The sequence below is a fragment of the Bos indicus x Bos taurus genome, chromosome 24, assembly GCF_003369695.1.
Source record: "Bos indicus x Bos taurus breed Angus x Brahman F1 hybrid chromosome 24, Bos_hybrid_MaternalHap_v2.0, whole genome shotgun sequence".
NCBI classification, from domain to species: Eukaryota; Metazoa; Chordata; class Mammalia; order Artiodactyla; family Bovidae; genus Bos; species Bos indicus x Bos taurus.
Window position 1 is genome coordinate 31,674,054 of NC_040099.1, and position 21,545 is coordinate 31,695,598.

At 41.4% G+C, this 21,545-nt stretch overlaps 1 protein-coding gene across 5 annotated transcripts in view; it reads left to right on the top strand.

Moving 5' to 3' along the window:
• ZNF521 (zinc finger protein 521) overlaps positions 1-21,545 on the top strand; it is a 312,082-nt gene that overhangs the window by 124,366 nt on the left and 166,171 nt on the right. For all 5 annotated transcript variants that reach the window (XM_027526356.1, XM_027526351.1, XM_027526355.1 and 2 more), the window contains one exon: positions 7,280-10,632. In XM_027526356.1, coding sequence (XP_027382157.1) covers positions 7,720-10,632 — 2,913 coding nt within the window. In that variant the 5' untranslated portion in view covers positions 7,280-7,719. The remainder of the gene's footprint in view (positions 1-7,279; positions 10,633-21,545) is intronic.

Here is a 21,545-nt window from a genome sequence, read left to right on the forward strand (position 1 = left end):
ATGTGTAGCACACGATTGCCAATTATTGAACGCCAAGAGCTTGGTGCTTATCATTAGTTATCTATATCTTTAAGTGAGCCAAAAGATGGGAGCAGCAAAGCCGTGCATACCCCCTGCCCCCCATCCCTAGAAACCGCTTTTCCTTCTGTCTGGCTTCAGAAACACGTCTTGGTTTCCGTGAGAGAGACGATGAGTGTTTTTTAACTGGTTTCACGTCAGCTTTTTCCTCTGATTTGAGAGGTGGAGTTAAGTGTGAACTGCTTAAGAATGCACTGTTTTCTGTTTAATTTGGCGGTAGAAGATGGAATTCATTGAGCTCCGTCTGTTCAAGTGAACTTTAAGCAACAGCAAGCAAAACATTTGTACTTCTCTGCACATGTAATAGAAATGTGTCTGGTGAAAGAGCCAGCTTGGCTCTAAACACCAGGATTACCTAAGGAGGGGCTGAGGTGGGGTGATAACAACTTCTTATCTCTTCTATTGGCTCATCCTAAGCAGTGAACTTTTTTTTTTTAAGGGAGTATTGAAAGGAAAAATAAATAGCCTCTGAGCTCTGATATCTGGAATTCATCTTGACTGTGTTAAAAAAATGTGTTCCTCCATTGCCTGCTCCCGCAATTTGCTATCATTAATGACTGACCACCCTTTTCCCTCATAGCCTGTTAATGCATGTAATTGGTCCTTCCAGAACAATGTGTGATATTACAGAATTATAAAGCATCTGTGAACTGTACATAATTGTAAGGTTCACTTTGCTCTTTTGAACACCCAGTAAAGAGAGTATTCCTTCTCAAGTAGATAAATAAGTTGTATGACAAAGGAGTGAATTTAATGCAGGACTGTGGGTTTTTTTTTCAAAAGTATGATAGTTATGTTACTAAAGTGGCTGCTTTTCTAAAACTGTTGACATTTCTGTTGAGAATGAAAGGAAACAATTGTGTAATAATGCATAATGGTTTATTTACAGTGACCATATCCTTCAGCAATTTAGATCATTGCTTTAAAAATGTGTTGTGCAATTTGGTTAGATGATTTTAAATATGATGATGCAGAGTTGTTACTGTGATGACTCTGGGTTAACGGGACAAATATCCTTGTTACCTGTGTCTACTAAACACACATTTCAAAATATGTTCTCTCTTGATAGCACCTAACTTCTCTCAGCCTTTGTGTACCCAGTATATTTTCCTCAAGGTTCTCAGTTTGTCTTAAGGTGTCTTAAGTTAAGGAGTGGAAAAAGGACTATGAACTCTAACATAAAAGTTTGCTCCCTCTAGCAAGCTGGATAAAGAAAGAACCATTTTCCAGTCAGTGAAAGAATTAACCTGGAAAATTGTTTCGATCTCATGTTTATACCTATTGTCCTGCTATTGCTAAGTCACTTCAGTCGTGTCCGACTCTGTGCGACCCTATAGACGGTAGCCCACCAGGCTCCCCTGTCCCTGGGATTCTCCAGGCAAGAACACTGGAGTGGGTTGCCATTTCCTTCTCCAATGCATGAAAGTGAAAAGTGAAAGTGAAGTCGCTCAGTCGTGTCCGACTCTAGCGACCCCATGGACTGACTGCATGCAGCCTACCAGGCTCCTCCGTCCATGGGATTTTCTAGGCAAAAGTACTGGAGTGGGGTGCCATTGCCTTCTCCGCCTATTGTCCTACACTTAAAAAAAAATCATCCACTGAATGCACTTATTTTGATGTTAAATAATGCAATGATTGGGACTTTGCTGTTGGCTTTGACAGTAAAGAATCTGCCTGCAATCAGGAGACCTGGATTTGAACCCTGGGTAGGAAAGATCTCCTGGAGAAGGAGAAGGGAATGACTACCTACTCCAGTATCCTTGCCTGGAGAATTCCATGGACAGACGAGCCTTGTGCGCTCCAGTCCACGGGGTTTGCAAAGAGTCTGACATGAGTGAGTAACCAGCAATGATTGTACTGCTAGTGTTTTAAGGATAAAAGAGGTGATTACAAAAGTCCATACTTGGCTTCAGAATTACCTAGCAAAATACTCATTCCAAGGTCATCTGTCTGTAAAGACCCAACATTATATCATATGTATGATAATTTAACACAATCAGCTTGGATTTATGGTTCATTACCTTTTAGATATCACCAAGTATTTATATTTTATTTTCTTGATGACTGAATATAAAGCTATGAATGCTTAAGACAGTCTTTGGGCCAGTCCTTAAAGCTGATATTCCAGTGGTTCCGTTAAAAGAAAATGCTAAAATATGTTTATACTGCACATATAAGAAGCTTACATGTGAAAACGTTAATACATGCAACACATATAAGTCTTTTTGTTTACATATGCACCTTTTCTTCCAGCAATGATAGGTGCCCTAGAAACATTCACTAATCTTTGTAACACCCCAGAGGGTAAGTAGCAAGAATTATTATCTTCATATTGCAGGTGAAATACCTAGGTAGGGGCAGATTAAATGACTTGGCCAGGTCACTCTCTAAGTCCGTTATGAAGCTAGAAATAAAACTCCAGACTCTTGACTTTTAGTTTTCATTCTGAGTCATTGACCTCCAAAAACAGAGGTACCAGAGCTGTCAGTATTCAGTCTTCTTTTCCACACTTGAAAAGTAACTGGTGATCTAAATCCTGTTTCTGTTAAGGAAATCTTGCACACACATGATACTGAGTCCCTGAAGGGTGGTTTGGCGAGAACCCTGTAGTTACAGTGAATGAACTCAGGTAGCGAAGGACATCAGTAGGCCAGCTTCTTGTGGGGCCAACCCTACAAACAACTAAAAGTATTGGAAGTTTCCATAACTTCAGAGACTCAGATAACTTCTTTAACACATTGAGTCAATCCACTTTGTTATTTGTCTTTCTCCTTAATAATTTCAGGATTGCCCATACAGTTGGAGTCAGCATTCTAAAAGACTTGGTCCCTGCCCTCCAGAAGCATGTAACTTACCCTCTCCTACATTGCAGGCGGATTCTTTACCTTTTGAGCCACCAGGGAAGCCCAACTAAGACCTGCTTGATAGTGCAAAAAATTAAAAAAAAAAAAAAAAAAGCTTTAGCATCCCCCTAGACCTTCCTGAACATCTTCTCTTCCTCTTTCTTTGATCTTTTTTTTATTGACTACTTGGGTTGGACTTGAAGGTGAAAGAAAAGCCGGACCCTCAGCAGCATTTTTCTTCCATAGTGACAGGCTGTAGACAGACATTATCAGCCCCCCATTTGGCTACCAGGCAGCCCCTCCTGGGGTGTATTCGTCTGTCTGTCCCCCAGCAGCCAGGATAAAATCACAGCCAATCTTGGCTTTCTTCTTCCAGGTTGGTCCATGAGGGGCGATGGCTCATGTCAGAGAGGTAGTACTTCCTGCTCTGGTGTCTTTTTCCCTGTGCAAGCCCTCCTTCTAGCATGACTTCACTTTTCTGTTAGTGAGCACTTTCCCCCATAAATATGACCGAACAGGTGTGGCTCTGCCGCTAACTGAGTTTCCAGCTGTCCTCCTCCGATGCAGACCCAGCAAAATCTGTTGTTTTGTCCTTTCAGGCAGACTAGAGAACCATCAAGCCCGAGATGGAGATCTTCCTTGCAGGATATGGCAGTTTTGTTGCCAGAAGATGGTCGGGAAAGCCTGGCTGGCTAACAAAGACAGGCCTTCAGCGGCTGGGTGTAGTTCCAGTTCTGTATCCCCTTTGGCAGGAGCACAGAGGCTGCTGCAGTGTGGCCAGCCAGCAAAATTAGGAAATAAGGACCTCTTTTATTTACTCAGGCTGCTGAATCATGGGCATTCCTGTCTGCTTGGAGAAAAGTCAGGCGGCTCTCCTTTCCACTGCAAATCTCAGGAGTGTTCGAGACTTTCATCTCCGAGTGTTCACACACTTGTTTTAATGTGCTTTATGGAAATGCTGAAACTCAGCAAGTACAGTTGCTGTAGAAAAACATCTGCAGTAACTGTGCACACACATTTGCATCTTTAAATAGACTTTTAGGCCATGGAGTTGGTTTCCAGCAAAGTTGTATCTGTGTATCTTTATTTTTTTCCCCTTTCCTTCTTCCCGTTGTAAGAGGTATAGCTCTCCGAGAGTCAGCTAGTGTGAAGTGATTGATTCCAAAAATTAAAATTTAACGTGGACATGTTAAGTACTTCACATTGAAATGCAGAAAACTTGCCATAACACAAAAAGACATTCCTGTTAGTAGCACTTAGTGAGTGCTGAAGGGAAAAAAAGTTCAAGTTGACTCAGTAACGGGGATTGAAAGAATCCTCCATAGTTTCTTCCAGATGAAAAAAACAACTTGAAATTGTTTAGGTCTGTAGTAGCCATGTAAGCATTGTTTGAGCTGTGCATGCCAAAAAACTTAAGGTGATGGGAATGGGTAGCTTGCAGAGACTAAGGTAGACCTCAGAGAATATTGGCAACACCACCACTAATACAAAAGTCTGGGGCGATACTGATACCCTTAGAGCATGAACTAACACCCCTGGGAGTATCCTCAGTGAGTTCCTTGAGCACCCCAAGGAAAACAGGCTCAGTTATAGTCCTAGCAAATGAGCATTTTATAATTTTGACTCTAAAACAGAAATCAACTTTTTTGTGGAACCTTTGTTTATTCTTCTAAAGTGGCATTCCCTACTCAAACTTTCTACTTCTGCTCAATGTCCTCCGTTCTGCAGCCTGTTAATCCGGTAGGGCAATTTCCATGTATCTCAGTTACAGAGATACATCATCTGTGATTATCACCTCTTTTCGCCAAGACCAAGTAATAGGGACAGGAGAGAGAGTGAAGAGAAGGTTTCTAGCTCCCTTGAATCTTGGTTTGAGTAAAAACTCCTGACCCTCACCTCACGTGACTGTATTTGAAATTTACAAGCTTAGGAGAATGGTTAGGTAATAGGTATAATCAGGCATGGCCACAGACAAGAACCTGATTTAAGCATGGTGTCAAGGATTGCACCGTGTGTATAATGGTCTATTGCTCTGTAATTCTTGGTGTGTTGTTATAATAATATATCATGCCGAGGCACAATCTGCAATTTAATAATAGATTCACTTGCTAAATTATCAAGCTTAAGTTCTATTCTTTTAGTCTAGATGCATGACTAATTTCTGATTCACTGTTTTCCCCAACTGTACACAGATGATATGTTTGAAAATATTTTTAAGTGAAACAATAGGATATAAGCCAAAATAATAAATGTGTGAAAAGTGATAGATTTTCTTTCTAGAATGCTGAGCCAAATTTAATAAAATATTATAATTTTTATAATATACATATTATATAAATATTATAAGTTTATAATATAAAAATTGTGTAAAATATTAGAAAATTTTAATTAGGAAAAAATATTTCAAGACTTTGTTTTAGGGCTACCAGCTATAGATGGCTTATTTTCTTTAAGGGAAAAGCTAAATCATCATTGAGGTTGTTTTTGTTTTTAATTTTTCAAAATGGTTTCTCTATATGTTGGCTGACAAGTTTACTTGCATATATTCTCTATAGGTATTTACCTTTAAATTGAAATCACACCAGCAATTCTCAAACTCTTTCTTATGCTGGAAACATGTTGGCTTATAGACGGATATAAATGAGGATGCAAAATCATGTGGCTTTCAACTTGTATTGCGAAGCTTTGTTGCAGTGGGCAGGAATCCAGGAATGGTGTTTGGTTGTTTTCTCAGAGTTAGATGGTTGCCATCTGGCATTGATAGTGAGATGGTGTTGTCATCAGTTTCTAGATGCAGGAAAGGAATGATCCTCATCTGTTTCCTGTGGATAAGCAAGAGGTTGATAATCTAGTAAAATCTTGTTACCTTAAAGAAAGCAGACGTGGAATTTGTTTACATAATGCTCGCCAGTTTCTCCTTTTATGTTAATAATATAGCTTGCTAGTGAACTTCAGCTTTGAAGGATTTTAAAATGTATTTGATCGCATTCTAATAGCATCTTATTTGAATACCTCAATAAGATTCTTAACCAGACCTATTCTAATAGAATCACTATCTCCACCAACCCTACTCCATGGTCCTTACTTGTCGGCATTTATGAAAAGTCTTGCTCCTTTGGAGAGTGAAAAGCTTTTGCGATGTCTTCTAATCATGAATGATAGACTAGAATTGTTTTGAAAAGTCAGAAAGAGGTTTCACAGTCTATTTAAGACGTCTCATTTTCCACTTGGATGTTAAGAAAGTGACAGAAGTAAGAGTGTACACTTGCTGCAAACATGGTTAAAAAAAACCACCTAATAGAAGGTAGAGTTACTTTATGGATAGCTCGCTAAGGTTATATCTGGCTTTCAGGCTTGTTTGTCTTCTCTTTGTTACTCATAAATCTTTCAGCATTTACCATAATCATTTATCACTTTTCCTGTTTCCAGTTTTTCACAAGTTGCTTTGTCTCCGCTCACCTCAAAGTACAGGTCCTGTTTGGCTAAGGAAGTTCATGCCGCTGAAGCTTTAGCAAAAGGAAGAAATGGCGGGCCACCTCTTGAACTTTCCAAACAAAATACACTATTACATTCTGACCCTGTGAAACTCTCATTTTTTTTCTTGATCCTGGCTGATCCTAGCCACATGTAATATCTAGTCATACCCTTCTAACATCTAATAATCCATTTTCTGGTCTATGCTATTCGAATCTTACAGTTATTGAAGAAATCCTGGTTGTCTTTTATTACACAAGACATAATTATTATTGTGTTTTCTGTCTTCTTTCATGTGCTTACTTTTTAATATTTTTTTGCTGAATGCAATAAGGTCTGTATCAATAAGAACCCCATAAAAGATTTTGGCCTGCAGAATTGCCTTTTCCTATAAAAACAAGCAAAATGCAGAGGGAATTTTTTATTAAATATTAGACATCTGGGTTGACTGCATTAATTTTAAATCATTCTTGTAATATTTCCTCTTTTCATTTGGTCCTTCAGTTGCTCACATAATATGCAAATCATTTTAGAATGAATACAAAAGAAACATTAAATATATTAAAATCTGCATTTTAATAAAATTGTCAATGCATAATATATACCTTGCTCCTAAGGAAGAATGATAAAAAGTAATAAAGGGGTAATTTAGACATCGAACTATTTAATATTGTTTTATATTTTACAAGCCAGCAAAAAGTCAACGTAGAAGAAAAGCTTTGGGCTCAGATTTGAAAGTGTTCCATCCAAATAGTCTCTCCTCCTTTTCTTCCCCTCACAAGGTTCGGGTTGGCCCCGCCCTGTGTACTTGTTGAAAGAGTACAGTAAACTCGTTCTTGAACTCTCGACCTGGAAAGTGAAAAGTTCCCATCTTCTCGTTGCAGATGGAGTGGATGTAGAGGATGACCCCACTTGCTCCTGGCCAGCTTCCTCACCTTCGAGCAAGGACCAGACTTCCCCCAGCCACGGAGAAGGTTGCGATTTTGGAGAGGAAGAAGGTGGCCCCGGACTCCCGTACCCGTGCCAGTTCTGTGACAAGTCATTCAGCCGTCTCAGCTACCTAAAGCACCATGAGCAGAGTCACAGCGACAAGCTGCCTTTCAAGTGCACCTACTGCAGCCGGCTGTTCAAACACAAGCGGAGCCGAGACCGCCACATCAAACTCCACACCGGGGACAAGAAGTACCACTGCAGTGAGTGCGACGCCGCCTTCTCCAGAAGTGATCACCTGAAGATCCACTTGAAGACTCACACGTCCAACAAGCCATATAAATGTGCCATTTGTCGCCGTGGGTTCCTGTCTTCTAGTTCCTTACACGGGCACATGCAGGTCCACGAGAGGAACAAGGACGGCTCCCAGTCGGGTTCCAGGATGGAGGACTGGAAGATGAAGGACACTCAGAAGTGCAGTCAGTGCGAGGAAGGCTTTGACTTCCCAGAAGACCTCCAAAAGCACATCGCTGAGTGCCACCCCGAGTGCTCCCCGAACGAGGACCGGGCGGCCCTCCAGTGTGTCTACTGCCACGAGCTCTTCGTGGAGGAGACGTCCCTGATGAACCACATGGAGCAGATGCACGGCGGGGAGAAGAAGAACTCCTGCAGCATCTGTTCCGAGAGCTTCCACAGCGTCGAGGAGCTGTACAGCCACATGGACGGTCACCAGCAACCGGAGTCGTGCAACCACAGCAACAGCCCTTCCTTGGTCACCGTGGGCTACACCTCCGTGTCCAGCACGACCCCGGACTCCAACCTCTCGGTGGACAGCTCGACCATGGTGGAAGCCGCCCCACCCATCCCAAAGAGTCGGGGGAGGAAGCGGGCCGCTCAGCAGACCCCGGACATGACTGTCCCCTCGAGTAAACAGGCGAAGGTCACCTACAGCTGTATTTACTGCAACAAGCAGTTGTTTTCCAGTCTGGCGGTTCTGCAGATTCACCTGAAAACTATGCATTTAGATAAGCCAGAGCAGGCCCACATCTGTCAGTACTGCTTGGAGGTACTGCCCTCCCTCTATAACCTCAATGAACATCTTAAGCAAGTGCATGAAGCTCAGGACCCAGGTCTGATCGTTTCTGCCTTGCCCGCCATAGTCTACCAGTGCAACTTCTGCTCTGAAGTTGTCAACGACCTCAACACCCTTCAGGAACACATCCGATGTTCTCACGGATTTGCGAACCCCGCGGCAAAGGACAGCAATGCTTTCTTCTGTCCCCACTGCTACATGGGGTTCCTCACTGACTCTTCGCTGGAAGAGCATATAAGACAGGTCCATTGTGACCTCAGTGGCTCCCGATTTGGGTCCCCAGTGCTCGGGACTCCGAAAGAGCCAGTCGTAGAAGTCTATTCTTGTTCCTATTGTACAAATTCCCCCATATTCAACAGCGTTCTTAAACTGAACAAGCACATCAAAGAGAATCATAAAAACATTCCCTTGGCCCTGAATTATATCCACAACGGGAAGAAATCCAGGGCCTTGAGTCCCCTGTCACCTGTGGCCATAGAGCAGACATCTCTGAAGATGATGCAGGCGGTAGGAGGGGCGCCTGCAAGGCAGGCTGGAGAATATATCTGTAATCAGTGTGGTGCTAAGTACACGTCCCTGGATGGCTTTCAGACTCACCTGAAGACCCACCTGGACACCGTGCTCCCGAAACTGACCTGTCCTCAGTGCAACAAGGAGTTCCCCAACCAAGAGTCCCTGCTGAAGCACGTGACCATTCATTTCATGATCACCTCCACGTACTACATCTGCGAGAGCTGTGACAAGCAGTTCACGTCGGTGGACGACCTGCAGAAACACCTGCTGGACATGCACACCTTCGTCTTCTTCCGCTGCACCCTCTGCCAGGAGGTGTTCGATTCCAAGGTCTCCATCCAACTCCACCTGGCCGTGAAGCACAGTAATGAGAAGAAAGTATATCGCTGCACCTCCTGCAACTGGGACTTCCGCAACGAGACAGACCTGCAGCTGCACGTGAAGCACAACCACCTGGAGAACCAGGGCAAAGTGCACAAGTGCATCTTCTGCGGCGAGTCCTTCGGCACCGAGGTGGAGCTGCAGTGTCACATCACCACGCACAGCAAGAAGTACAACTGCCAGTTCTGCAGCAAGGCCTTCCATGCCATCATCCTGCTGGAGAAGCACCTGCGGGAGAAGCACTGCGTGTTCGACACCAAGACGCCCAACTGTGGCGCCAACGGGGCCTCGGAGCCGGGCCAGAAGGAGGAGGTGGAGTTGCAGACCCTGCTGACCAACAGCCAGGAGTCCCACAACAGCCACGACGGCAGCGAGGAGGACGTGGACACCTCAGAGCCCATGTACGGCTGCGACATCTGCGGGGCGGCCTACACCATGGAGACACTCCTGCAGAACCACCAACTCCGGGACCACAACATCCGGCCGGGGGAGAGCGCCATCGTCAAGAAGAAAGCCGAGCTCATCAAAGGGAACTACAAGTGCAACGTGTGCTCGCGGACCTTCTTCTCGGAGAACGGCCTCCGGGAGCACATGCAGACGCACCTGGGCCCCGTGAAACATTACATGTGCCCCATCTGTGGGGAGCGCTTCCCCTCGCTCTTGACTTTGACTGAACACAAGGTCACGCACAGTAAGAGCCTGGATACAGGAAACTGCCGCATCTGCAAGATGCCATTGCAGAGCGAGGAGGAGTTCCTGGAGCATTGCCAGATGCACCCCGACCTGCGGAACTCCCTGACGGGGTTCCGCTGCGTGGTTTGCATGCAGACGGTGACCTCCACCCTGGAGCTCAAAATCCACGGGACGTTCCACATGCAGAAGACGGGCAACGGGGCCACGGTCCAGGCCACTGGCCGCGGCCCGCACGTCCCCAAACTGTACAAGTGTGCGTCCTGTCTCAAAGAATTCCGTTCCAAGCAAGATCTGGTGAAACTGGACATCAACGGCCTGCCCTACGGTCTGTGTGCCGGCTGCGTGAACCTCAGTAAGAGCGCCAGTCCCGGGGTCAACATCGCTCCCGGCTCCAGTCGACCGGGCCTGGGCCAGACCGAGAACCTGGGGGCCGTGGAGGGCAAGGGCAAGGCCGGCGCCCCCAAGACGCGCTGCTCCAGCTGCAACGTGAAGTTTGAGTCTGAAAGTGAACTCCAGAACCACATTCAAACGGTCCACCGAGAGCTGGTGCCCGACAGCAACAGCACGCAGTTGAAAACGCCGCAAGTCTCGCCCATGCCCAGAATCAGCCCCTCGCAATCGGATGAGGTAACTCGCCTTTTTCTGATGCTTGCCCTTTATCCTCCCCAAACATCCCTTTCCGCTGTAGGTTTACCCTTTCCTCAGCTTTATTCGTTGGCTTATGCAGAGAGGTGCTTTAGATCGAAAGGCAGTGGTGTTCTTCCGCCTGGCCATTAAAAAGGATGGCTTGCTTCTTGGGAAGCAGCAGTTTGGGCTTGAATGGTGCAAAGTAGGACTAATTGCAGACTCCCTAGGATACTGTCTTCTCTGTGACTGAAGAGACCGGCTCTCATGCCAACACCACCTGAGATCTGGAATCTCAGTGTAGTTTCACCACGACTTGAAATCCCCAGATCCGACTTGTGTGTATGGCTGAGGGATAATGACATAAAAGCGAGATGTTATGAGCCGACATGCTGGCTTAGAGTAAATTAAAAAGAATATGTATATTTGTGGATAACAAATTGGGTAGGGATGGCTTTTTAATATGGCGTTGTCAACCCTCACCGTTTGTCTTTGTCTTCTGGGTGGTGAGGAAGATATTTTCTCACAACAGGAATTTTTAAGAGCCCCTCCATTTATTAAGCTCCACATGTTCCACGTTGGTTTTAAAGGCTCTCTCCCCAAGTCTTCACTCTCTGGATTTGGGTTTCAAAATGAACATTTTCTTAGCTGAAGAGTCATTTTGTGTTCCTCCCCTCCACAGTTGAAAAACAAGTTCATTTACAGTGAAATAGTTTTGTAAGTCATCCTTCCTTGAAGCTGAGCCGAGGATGGTTTGTTTTATTATAATTTCTTTCTGCTTTATCACCTGGTTTCTAATAGCTCTCTCCCCGTTCCTACCTGTCTGTATCTGGAGAGCCAACCAAAATGAAAACCCCAGGGAGACCCGTCTCTCTTCAGTCTGGGGTCACTGCCTTTTCCTTATCTTGTCTCTGCACTCACCCCCTTTCCAAGGCCCCCTGCAGCTCCCCGCAGATAGCCATCAGTCAGCTGGTAGGGGAGAGCTGAGAAGACGAACACAGAGCCCCTGTTCCCCAGATGTGGGCTCTGTGTGAACAGGCGGACTCCCCAACTTTGAAGTTGCTTTCCCCTCTCTCCTCCACAAGTAAATCCTCACCTTTCTGTCCTCTAAAGAAATGAAATCTTTTCAAACTGGAAGGACATCATTTTGATAATGGTTCATGACGCGCATGTTGGATCAAATCATTTCTTTGCAAGGAAATATTGCTAGTTGTTATCATATGAACTGAAATGTTTCCCAACTTTTTATATCCATCATGTTTAAACCTAGAGAAAAGTTAAAGGAATAACACAAAGAACAGGTGTGTGTGTGTTTGTGTATCCATGTCACAAATCTGCCAGATAGGAATATTTTGTCAGATTTTTCTCTGTCTTTGCAACCTTTTTTTTAATTAATCTGAGCTACATGGAAGTAAATTGTAGATAACATATTTCCTAAGAATAAGGGCATTTTACTTAACCACAGTATCATTAGCCCAGAAATTATTGATATCAGCTAAAGGTGAAAGGTACTCAGTGATGTCCGACTCTTTGTGACCCCATGGACTGACATCGACCAGGTTCCTCTGTCCATGGAATCAGCTAAAGAGATGAAATAAATCTGTACTATCTTATATAAGTCCATATTCAGATTTTCCCAAATGTTTTATTTTTAAATGCTTTTGAACAGAATTCTTTTTTTTAAAAAAAAAGCATGTTTTCAAAAAATTATTCCTCTCTTTTGTTTTGTTATGCTTTACATATATAGAAGGGTTTTTATATTCAGGTTTAATTTAAATAGTGCCTAAAAGGGGGTTAAAATTAATTAATATGTGTGTGTATGTATGATTGTGGTGGTATGCATTTAAAGTCAAGCAAAATTCAGTTCTTATTTCTTAGTAGATTGTTTTTGGAAAGGAATTTGCCTGTTTCTTTTTATCTGTTCATGGTTTAGATTTTCTGATATTTCTAAATTGCTCTGTATTGTACCATTTAGGGAAATGCCCTGGTGGCTTAGACGATAAAGAATCTACCTACAGTGCTGGAGACTCAGGTTCAATCCCTGGGTCAGGAAGATCCCCTGGAGAAGGGAATGGCTACCTACTCCAGTATTCTTGCCTAGAGAATTCCATGGACAGAGGAGCCTGGTGGGCTATAGTTTATTGGGTCACAAAGAGTCAAATATGACTTATCAACTGCAACATAATACCATTTGAGGTGAAATATTTTAAAAATGAAGGAGGGCATTTTAATAGTCTTTACCTGTTAATTTGGTTAGAGTTGATTTGGGAAATTTGCCTTTTTTAATAGTATTTTTAAAATATCTTGGCCCAATTTATTTATTTATATTTATTCATTTTTACTCTTTGGCTGAAAGGCATGTGGGATCTTAGGTTCCCCAACCAAGATTGAACCTGCACGCCCTGCAGTGGAAGGCGAAGTCTTAACTACTGGACTGCTAGGGAATTCCAAGGGAAATTTATCTTTAAGGGATGGTCAAGTCTTCAGTTATACCTAAAATCTTAATGATAATTATAAAGCTTAACTATATCCTTCATTTACATAGAATAATACATTTAAAAGTACTTTTTAATTTTGATTCTTACAATACTGTTTTTTAAGCACCTAGCTACTGAGGGTTAAAAATGACTCCATGCAAAAGAATACCTTCTTATTAAATCTGATTAATAATAACTTGTAGCAGTGTCGTTAATTGACTAGATATTAAGATTCAGTTGTACATTTTTTCTTTGTGCCTTAACAGTACACTAATCTATTCAACATGTTCACCCTTGTTACTGTTTTTCTTTATTATGCTATTTGTCATAAAAATTTTATGTGCCTACTTCCTTTCTGATACTCTCCACCATGAAAAAATGTAAGTAGACCATATTATTTGGACTTGACATAGAAAATTATCTAAAGATATGTAAAGTTTTACAAAAATGAGCCTAAAAAAACGCATTGATGAGAAAGACATAGAGTTTTACTTTGTTCTCATTCTTTCTTAGTCAAATTAAGCCTCTCTGACTTCTCATTGTGAATATTGTGGAAATTTTTATCAGCAGAAGTAAAGGTGAAGCTATTACATAAGAGTTTGCCAAAAAGCAGGCATACCATGTAGGACTAAATTTTATCACAAAAAGAAGTATCATGTGTATGTTCATTGACTTAGATTGGAATTAAAGGACTTAGCAATGTAGGTGGTATTTTCTTCTCTTCTTCTTGCTGAGGATTGAGGCTTCGGAAGAGAAAAGAAGACCTTGGGAGATAATAAAACCTGAATACCAGATATTGTCAAGAACCAGGTTAGATTTTTCTGGACTCTGACTTACAGTCACAACGGGTAATGATAGAGACTGGAATGCATCTTCCAAAGACTGAAAAAGACGATTATTTGTTCCAGACTAGAGTACCTATTTAGAAGGGATTTAGATATAATCTATAGAAGGCTAAGTACTATATAAACCCATATAATCCAAGAAATAGATGAAAGACATGGTATGTGACAATTAAAGAAGGGTAATAGTAAGCAGCTGTCATGTGATGAAGAAATTTGGAATTGAAGACAGAAGACTTGAATTTAAATTTCCCACTTCTTCTGTGTGATGACTTCTGAATTTGTGAAAAATGTTCTCTTTGTACCAAAATTCTATGAGTATTAACCTAAATTTGCCGTGGAGACTTTGTTTTGAATAAAACACGGGAGGTGGAGGAAAACCTATTCATTTCCATTTGCTTCTCAAAGATTGACTATCAATCATATGAATTTGTACCTGCAATGATTCCATAAATTGCAGAGAGAATTTGAGGCAGGAAGAACACTGGATATCTAGCATTTTCCACATATGAAGCACCTTGCAGACTTACTGACCTTTACTACATGTTGAGTAAATGTTAGTTCTTCTTTTGGAGTTCGTTGACACTAGCCTGGCTCCCTGGTCAGGTGCTGCCCCATCTGAACCTCAAAGGGTTGTGTCCTGATGATATTGGAAGCATGTATCCATCTGCCTTCATTTCCTTAAGATCCTTCATAGCCGGGTTTCTCTGAGGGTTTATATATTCACGTTTCAGTTCACATCATCCCCACTATTCCATTGAAATTGCTCTTGCAAGGGTTCAGTTCAGTTCAGTCGCTCAGTCGTGTCCAACTGTTTGCGACCCCATGAATCGCAAGGGTTACCAATTCCATATTCCTAGATGCCTGTACGATGCCACAGAATCAAAGCTAGAAGTGACAGTGACTATCATCTGATTAAACTGCCTATTTTACAGACAGTGAAACAGACTCAGATAAATGGAGATCTAAGGTCACATGGTTAATAAGTGGCAGACAAGAGGCTCAGAGAATCCAGGCCTCCCAGTTCCAAATTCAATGCCAGGCCCATCGTAGGCAGATGCGTCTGGGCCATGTCTGGCTGGTGGTTCTCCCAGAACCTTTCCCCACCCAGGGTAGTATGGCAAGACAGCTGGCTCATGCAGAAACCCACGTGACTCAGTGACTAGAACCTCGAAGGTGTCAAATAAATTTGTGTTGTTCTTCTGCATTCCTACACTATAGGATTGCTACTCCTATTCTGACCGCATTTGGACTCAAGTCTTGTTTTGTTATTGAACTTCTGTTCTCGATATTCTGAGTGTTTGTGGATCTATTGTTGTTACCCCACTCCACTTCAAGGTCTGTGTTCTCAAGAAAATTGTTGCTGTGCCGCCAAGATTGCCACTGGTCTCCAGTCCATCTCCACAGCACTCTACAGAGTGGGTGGCCCTCCCCTTGCTGCGCCTCTCTCTGACTTCATGATGTCCCGCCTCCTAGTTTTCTTCCTTCTTCTGCCTCTAGCGATTTCTTGTCCTCTGCCTGTTCCAAAAGTGTAGGAATTCTTCAGTCCTCTTTCTTCTGTATCTATTCTCTCCATAGCATCTCATCCATTCATGCTGCAGTAACTGTTTCTTTACCAACATTTCCCAAATATGTTTCTAGCCTAGTTCTTCTCTTTATTCCAGATTATTGTGTTCCACTGACAGTTTAACTTTGCAATTTGTATCTCTTTTAGCCTTCTGAAGTTTATTGTGTACTTCCTGAACTCTCGATTCTCTCACCTGAAGCCTATCTTTTCCCAAACTTCCATCATTTTTGGTAAAGGTATCCATCCTACACCCAGTTATCAAGCAAGAAACCCAGGAATCCCTCGTTTTCTAGGTCCCTAACTTTCCCTCTTCCCCCACGTCTAATCTGTTAGTCCTGTAGATTCTACCTCCAGTGAGCATCCCATCCACCTCTTTGCATCTCCAAAGCCATCATCGTGGTCCAGGCTGCAGTCATTTCAGGATATCTCAGTAGCCTTCTAAGAAATTGCTCTTCTGCCTGCTTCTCATCCAGTCTTCCTGCTGAAGTGGGAAGGCATCTTGTGGGCATGTCAGTCAGTCTCAGGATGTCACATAGAATTCTTCAGTGCCTTTCCATTTCTCTCAAATAAAATTCCAACCTCTCACCAGTTTATGAGGCCATGCACATCCCGGCCAGCTTGGCTGCCTTCATCGTGTTCCAGCGATGCCTCCCTGTGCTAAGTGCCTTAGCCTCCCAGCCTCCAGCGGGGTGCCATGTCTGCTTTGGAGTCTTCACCTGTCTTGCTTCCTCACCTGACCTGCACTTCTCAATCAGCTTCTCTGTACCACTTGCTCTTTCTAAGCTGTAAGTGGGCCTTGCCTGAAAATCTTATCAAAAAGTTGGTTTCCTCCTAAAGATTTTCTTTTAAAATAGTCATTTTTCTTTACTTATTTCCATCTTCCCTTTTCTCACCTATGAACATCCAACAACTTATCACAAGAGCTTGATAAATATCAGTTGAATAAATCAACATAGTATCAGTACTTCAGAGTGACAAAATAGTGTATACTCCATCTTTGGATGTATATGCAGGTATTGTTGTTGTTATTTAGTCTCTAGGTCATGTCTGACTCTTTGCGACCCGCTGGGACTGTAGCCCACCAAGCTCCTCTGTCTATGGGATTTCCCAGGCAAAGACTATGGGAGTGGGCTGTCATGTCCTTCTTCAGGGGACCTTACTGACCCAGGAATCAAACCCACATCTCCTGAATCTCCTATATTGGCAGGCGGATTCTTTACCACTGAGCCACCTGGGAAGCCCAGATGCAGGTATATCTAGTAACTCATACCCACAGAGGTAAATAAGTTTACCCAAACTAATGAGATGCTTTAAAATTAGGTGTGATCAAAACATATTAAATAGGCTAAAAGACTTGAAATTTCCAACAATTCAACGATCATCTTCAGTGTGAAGGTCTGATTTAAGTGTCTCAAATTTGATATTCTTCCTTTATAGTTCCTACACTGAAAATAGAAATGTACATGTAGACAATTTCAGAGCCTACTTAAGCTCCAGAATTGTTTTTTGATTTATTTTGTATAATAAAAATTTCCATATGAGGTTAAAAGAAAAATGTCAAAGTTTTTGTATCTCAAATGGCTGGTGCTAAGTTTTGCTAAGCTATAGAAGGCAATAGCACCCTACTCTTGCCTGGAAAATCCCATGGGCAGAGGAGCCTGGTAGGCTGCAGTCCATGGGGTAGCTAAGAGTCAGACACGACTGAGCGACTTCACTTTCACTTTTCACTTTCATACATTGGAGAAGGAAATGGCAACCCACTCCAGTGTTCTTGCCTGGAGAATCCCAGGGATGGGGGAGCCTGGTGGGCTGCCATCTATGGGGTCACACAGAGTTGGACACAACTGAAGTGACTTAGCAGCAGAAGCAAAAATAAATGAGTTACGTTTCCTCTAAATAAATAATATCTTAAAATTATGTAGAAAAATGACATGACCAAATAGACATGTAAAATTCAAAATGCTCTTGGAATACCCTTAGTTGCTTTGCCAAGTTTAATCTGCTTTCAGATTTATTGTTGTTGTGTTCAGTATTTGTTTGGCATCTACAGTGCACTGGAACGGGGAGTTAATGACCCCTGGCATAAGCACTGGGTGTGGAACATGGAAGTAACTGCCTGCCATCCGCTGTGATGCACTGATCATTGCATCACGCATTGAATTTGCCACCACTGTCATCCCTAGATTGTCCCTGCATTTACTTCCAGTTCTGGATTTTTTTTTTTGCTGAGGCTTCCACGTGCATACAGTATCTTTTAGAAGTTATGGAATTCAAAAAGAAAAATGCTTTTGTATACCACCTTGAATCTTGAATTTCACATCTTTGTTCCTTGAGTACTAGGCAGAAGAGTCTGAAATCACCCTCTGTAGTGGTAGAATTCTGTTTAGCAGGAACATTTACATTTTGGCTGAAATTATGTTGAAGTAGAGATTAGTGAGTATACAAGATGCTTTTGAGTAATGAAACAAAATTGAAAGCTACATTCTGGATCTCTTAGTATTGTATGGCACCACCTTCTACATAATACAGATGCAGTTTTCATTGTATTTTCTCTTTCTAGAAATCTGGCAGCCTTATGGCTTTTAAAAAACCTAAATAGCCAGTTCTCTTATTTATATACATATTTTCGCTGTTTAAATGTGCATGTTTCTAAGGGTTCTACTTTTAATATGTTTGTCTCTGCCCTTACCCTCATTTCCTATTACTGACTTATTATCCCATACAGATGACTAACATCAGATTTCAGCTTGCAACCCCTTGTTCAGCACCATCTTAGATTTTCAGCTACCTATTTGCCATTTCCAGTTGAACACTGTGCTAGCCGTTTGATCAAATCATAATTTCTTTTTTTTATCCAATTTTTGTCTGTGTTCCATTATTCCCCTAATTATCCTCATTTGAAGCGTTGTGTGCATCTCTTAAATCTTGTGTGGTCTCCTGATCTTTTGAGTCACTCACTCTCCAGGTGTTACATTTTCTCTTCTCTTTGCATCTCCCACATTCTCTCTCCAGTCCAAGTCTTATCCTTGTAAACTAACTGGTCTCTTTCACTCCCTTCCTATCATAATTCTCAACATACAACAAATACATGTTAAGTGAAAAAGATATCTTTAAAACCCCATAAATTTTAAAATTAAACCACCCATGGAACAAAGAGAAAATAGCAATTAAAAACACGTCAAACGGAAAAATAGCTACCTTTTAAAATTTGTAGGATACAAATTAAACTAGTATTGACAGGGAAAGGTATTATAACATAAAAATATGTATTAGAAAATTTTAAAAACTTAATGAGATAAACATAAAACTTGAGACATTAGAATCAGAGCAAGAGAATAAACCCATAAAAAAGGGAGAAATGAAGGAAATAGTAAAACTAAGAGCAAAAAGTAATGAAATATAAAACAACAAGGAGGCCAACAAAGTAAAACATGAAGTTTTTTAAAAGACTAACAAAGTTTACAAACTTCTGGCAAGCTTAGTCAGGTTAAACAACAAGAAATAAATAATATGAATAATTAAAGGGGAGCCATAACTTCACATGTGTAGAAGTTACAAAGATAGTTGGGAAACCATTACACATATCAAAATAACTGAAATAAAACATGCATGAATTATTGTTTTCAAGAGAGAAGACCAATTGGAACTCTCTTACTTTACTGGTGGGAGTATAATTTTGTATAACTGCCTTAAAAAATCTGTTGGGCAGTATATACCAAAGCTGATTACTAGCTTACTCTATGATTCATCAATCTATTTCTAGGCTTATGTCTAAGAGGAGTAAATACATACATTTAACAAGTAATGAAGAAGAATATTCTTAATAGCTTTTGCATATATGCTTTAATCTGGAGTCAGTTGAAGTGTCGAAATAGAAGAAATAAATACATTGACATGTAGTTATTTCATTCATATAATTAAATACTACACGGAAATAAAGAAGAGTGAGCTACTGCTGTGTAACAGCTTGGATGACTCTTGTAAGAATGATGACAAAGAAAAGGGAATCAGACACATCCTACTGCAGAACTCTACTCATATAGAATTTAAGAATGGGCAAAACTAATTTGATTATTGAAGTCAGAATAGTTACCTTTGGCATAATATCAATTGGGAAAGGGCAGAAAGGAGCCTTTTGGTTGCTAAAAATATTCCATATCTAGATCTATGTGGTGGTTACACACCATTGTAAAATTTCATAAATCAGGCAGTGTACTTCATACACATATTTAACATGTGTATGTTATTTCTTAATAAATATTTTGCAGAATGTACTGAAAACACATAAGATAAAGAATAAAATGATACTGTGTAGAACTTTATGCTAATAACTGGATAATTTTGATTATATGGGAACAGTCTTAGGATAATATGTTACCAAAAGCTGGCTCAAAAAAAAAAAAATGAGAGAAGTAGAATGATTGCATAAATACTAAAGAGTAAATAAATTGTTGAAAACCTTCCCACAAAGAAAATACCAGATCATACAGATAATTCAAAAGCTGTACCAGGAAGTACAAAAAGAGGGAACACTTCAGTTCATTTAATGAATCTAGTAAAATCTTGTCAAAACCAGGCAAAGGTAGAAAAAGGAAATTTTAGGGAAGTTTTACTCATGATTTTGTATTTTAAATTTTTAAATAATATGAACAAATTAATTATGTTAAAAAAGATTTTACACAAAAACTAAAGTGATTTTAAAGAAATTTTTTTGTTTGTTTTTAGTACATTCTGCAAAAAACTAAAGATCCAGTTTCCCCCTCAGTCAGTCTCTCCCATCAGGAAGCTTCCATAAGGCTCTTATCCTTCTCCATCAGAGGGCAGACAGACAGAAAACCACAATCACAGAAAACTAACCAATCTAATCACATGGACCACAGCCTTGTCTAACTCAATGGAGCTATGAGCCATGCCATGTGGGGCCACCCAAGATGGACGGGTCACAGTACAGAGAATGACAAAATGTCCACTGGAGAAGGGAGTGGCAAACCACTTCAGTATTCTTGCCTTGAGAACCCCGTGAACAGTATGAAAAGGCAAAATGATAGGACACTGAAAGAGGAACTCCCCAGGTCAGTAGGTGCCCAATATGCTACTAGAGATCAGTGGAGAAATAAGTCCAGAAAGAATGAAGAGACAGAGCCAAAGCAAAAACAACACCCAGTTGTGGATTTGACTGGTGATGGAAGCAAGGTCCATCTGTAATGGACCTTGATGATGTAAAGAACAATATTGCATAGGAACCAGGAATGTTAGGTCCATGAATCAAGGCAAATTAGAAGTGGTCAAACAGGAGATGCAAAGAGTGAACATTGACATTTTAGGAATCAGCAAATTAAAATGAACTGGAATGGGTGAATTTAATGCAGATGACCATTATATCTACTACTATGGTCAAGAATCCCTTAGAAGAAATGGAGTAGCCATCATAGGCAACAAAAGAGTCTGAAATGCAGTACTTGGATGCAACCTTAAAAATGACAGAATGATCTCTGTTCATTTCCAAGGCAAACCTTTCAGTACCACAGTAATCCAAGCATATGCCCCAACAAGTAACGCGGAAGAAGCTGAAGTTGAACGGTTCTATGAAGACCTACAAGACTTTCTAGAACACCCAAAAAACATGTCCTTTTGATTATAGGGGACTGGAATGCAAAAGTAGGAAGTCAAGAAACACCTAGAGTAACAGGAAAATTGGCCCTGGAGTACAGAATGAAGCAGGGCAAAGTCTAATAGAGTTTTACCAAGAGAACGCACTGGTCATAGCAAACACCCTCTTCCAACAACACAAGAGAAGACTCTACACATGGACGTCACCAGATAGTCATTGCCGAAATCAGTTGATTATATTCTTTGCAGCCAAACATGGAGAAGCTCTATACAGTCAGCAAAAGCAAGACTGGGACCTGACTGTGGCTCAGATTATGAACGCCTTATTGCCAAATTTAGACTTAAATTGAAAAAAGTAAGGGAAACCACTAGACCATTCAGATATAACCTAAGTCAAATCCTTTATGACTCTACAGTGGA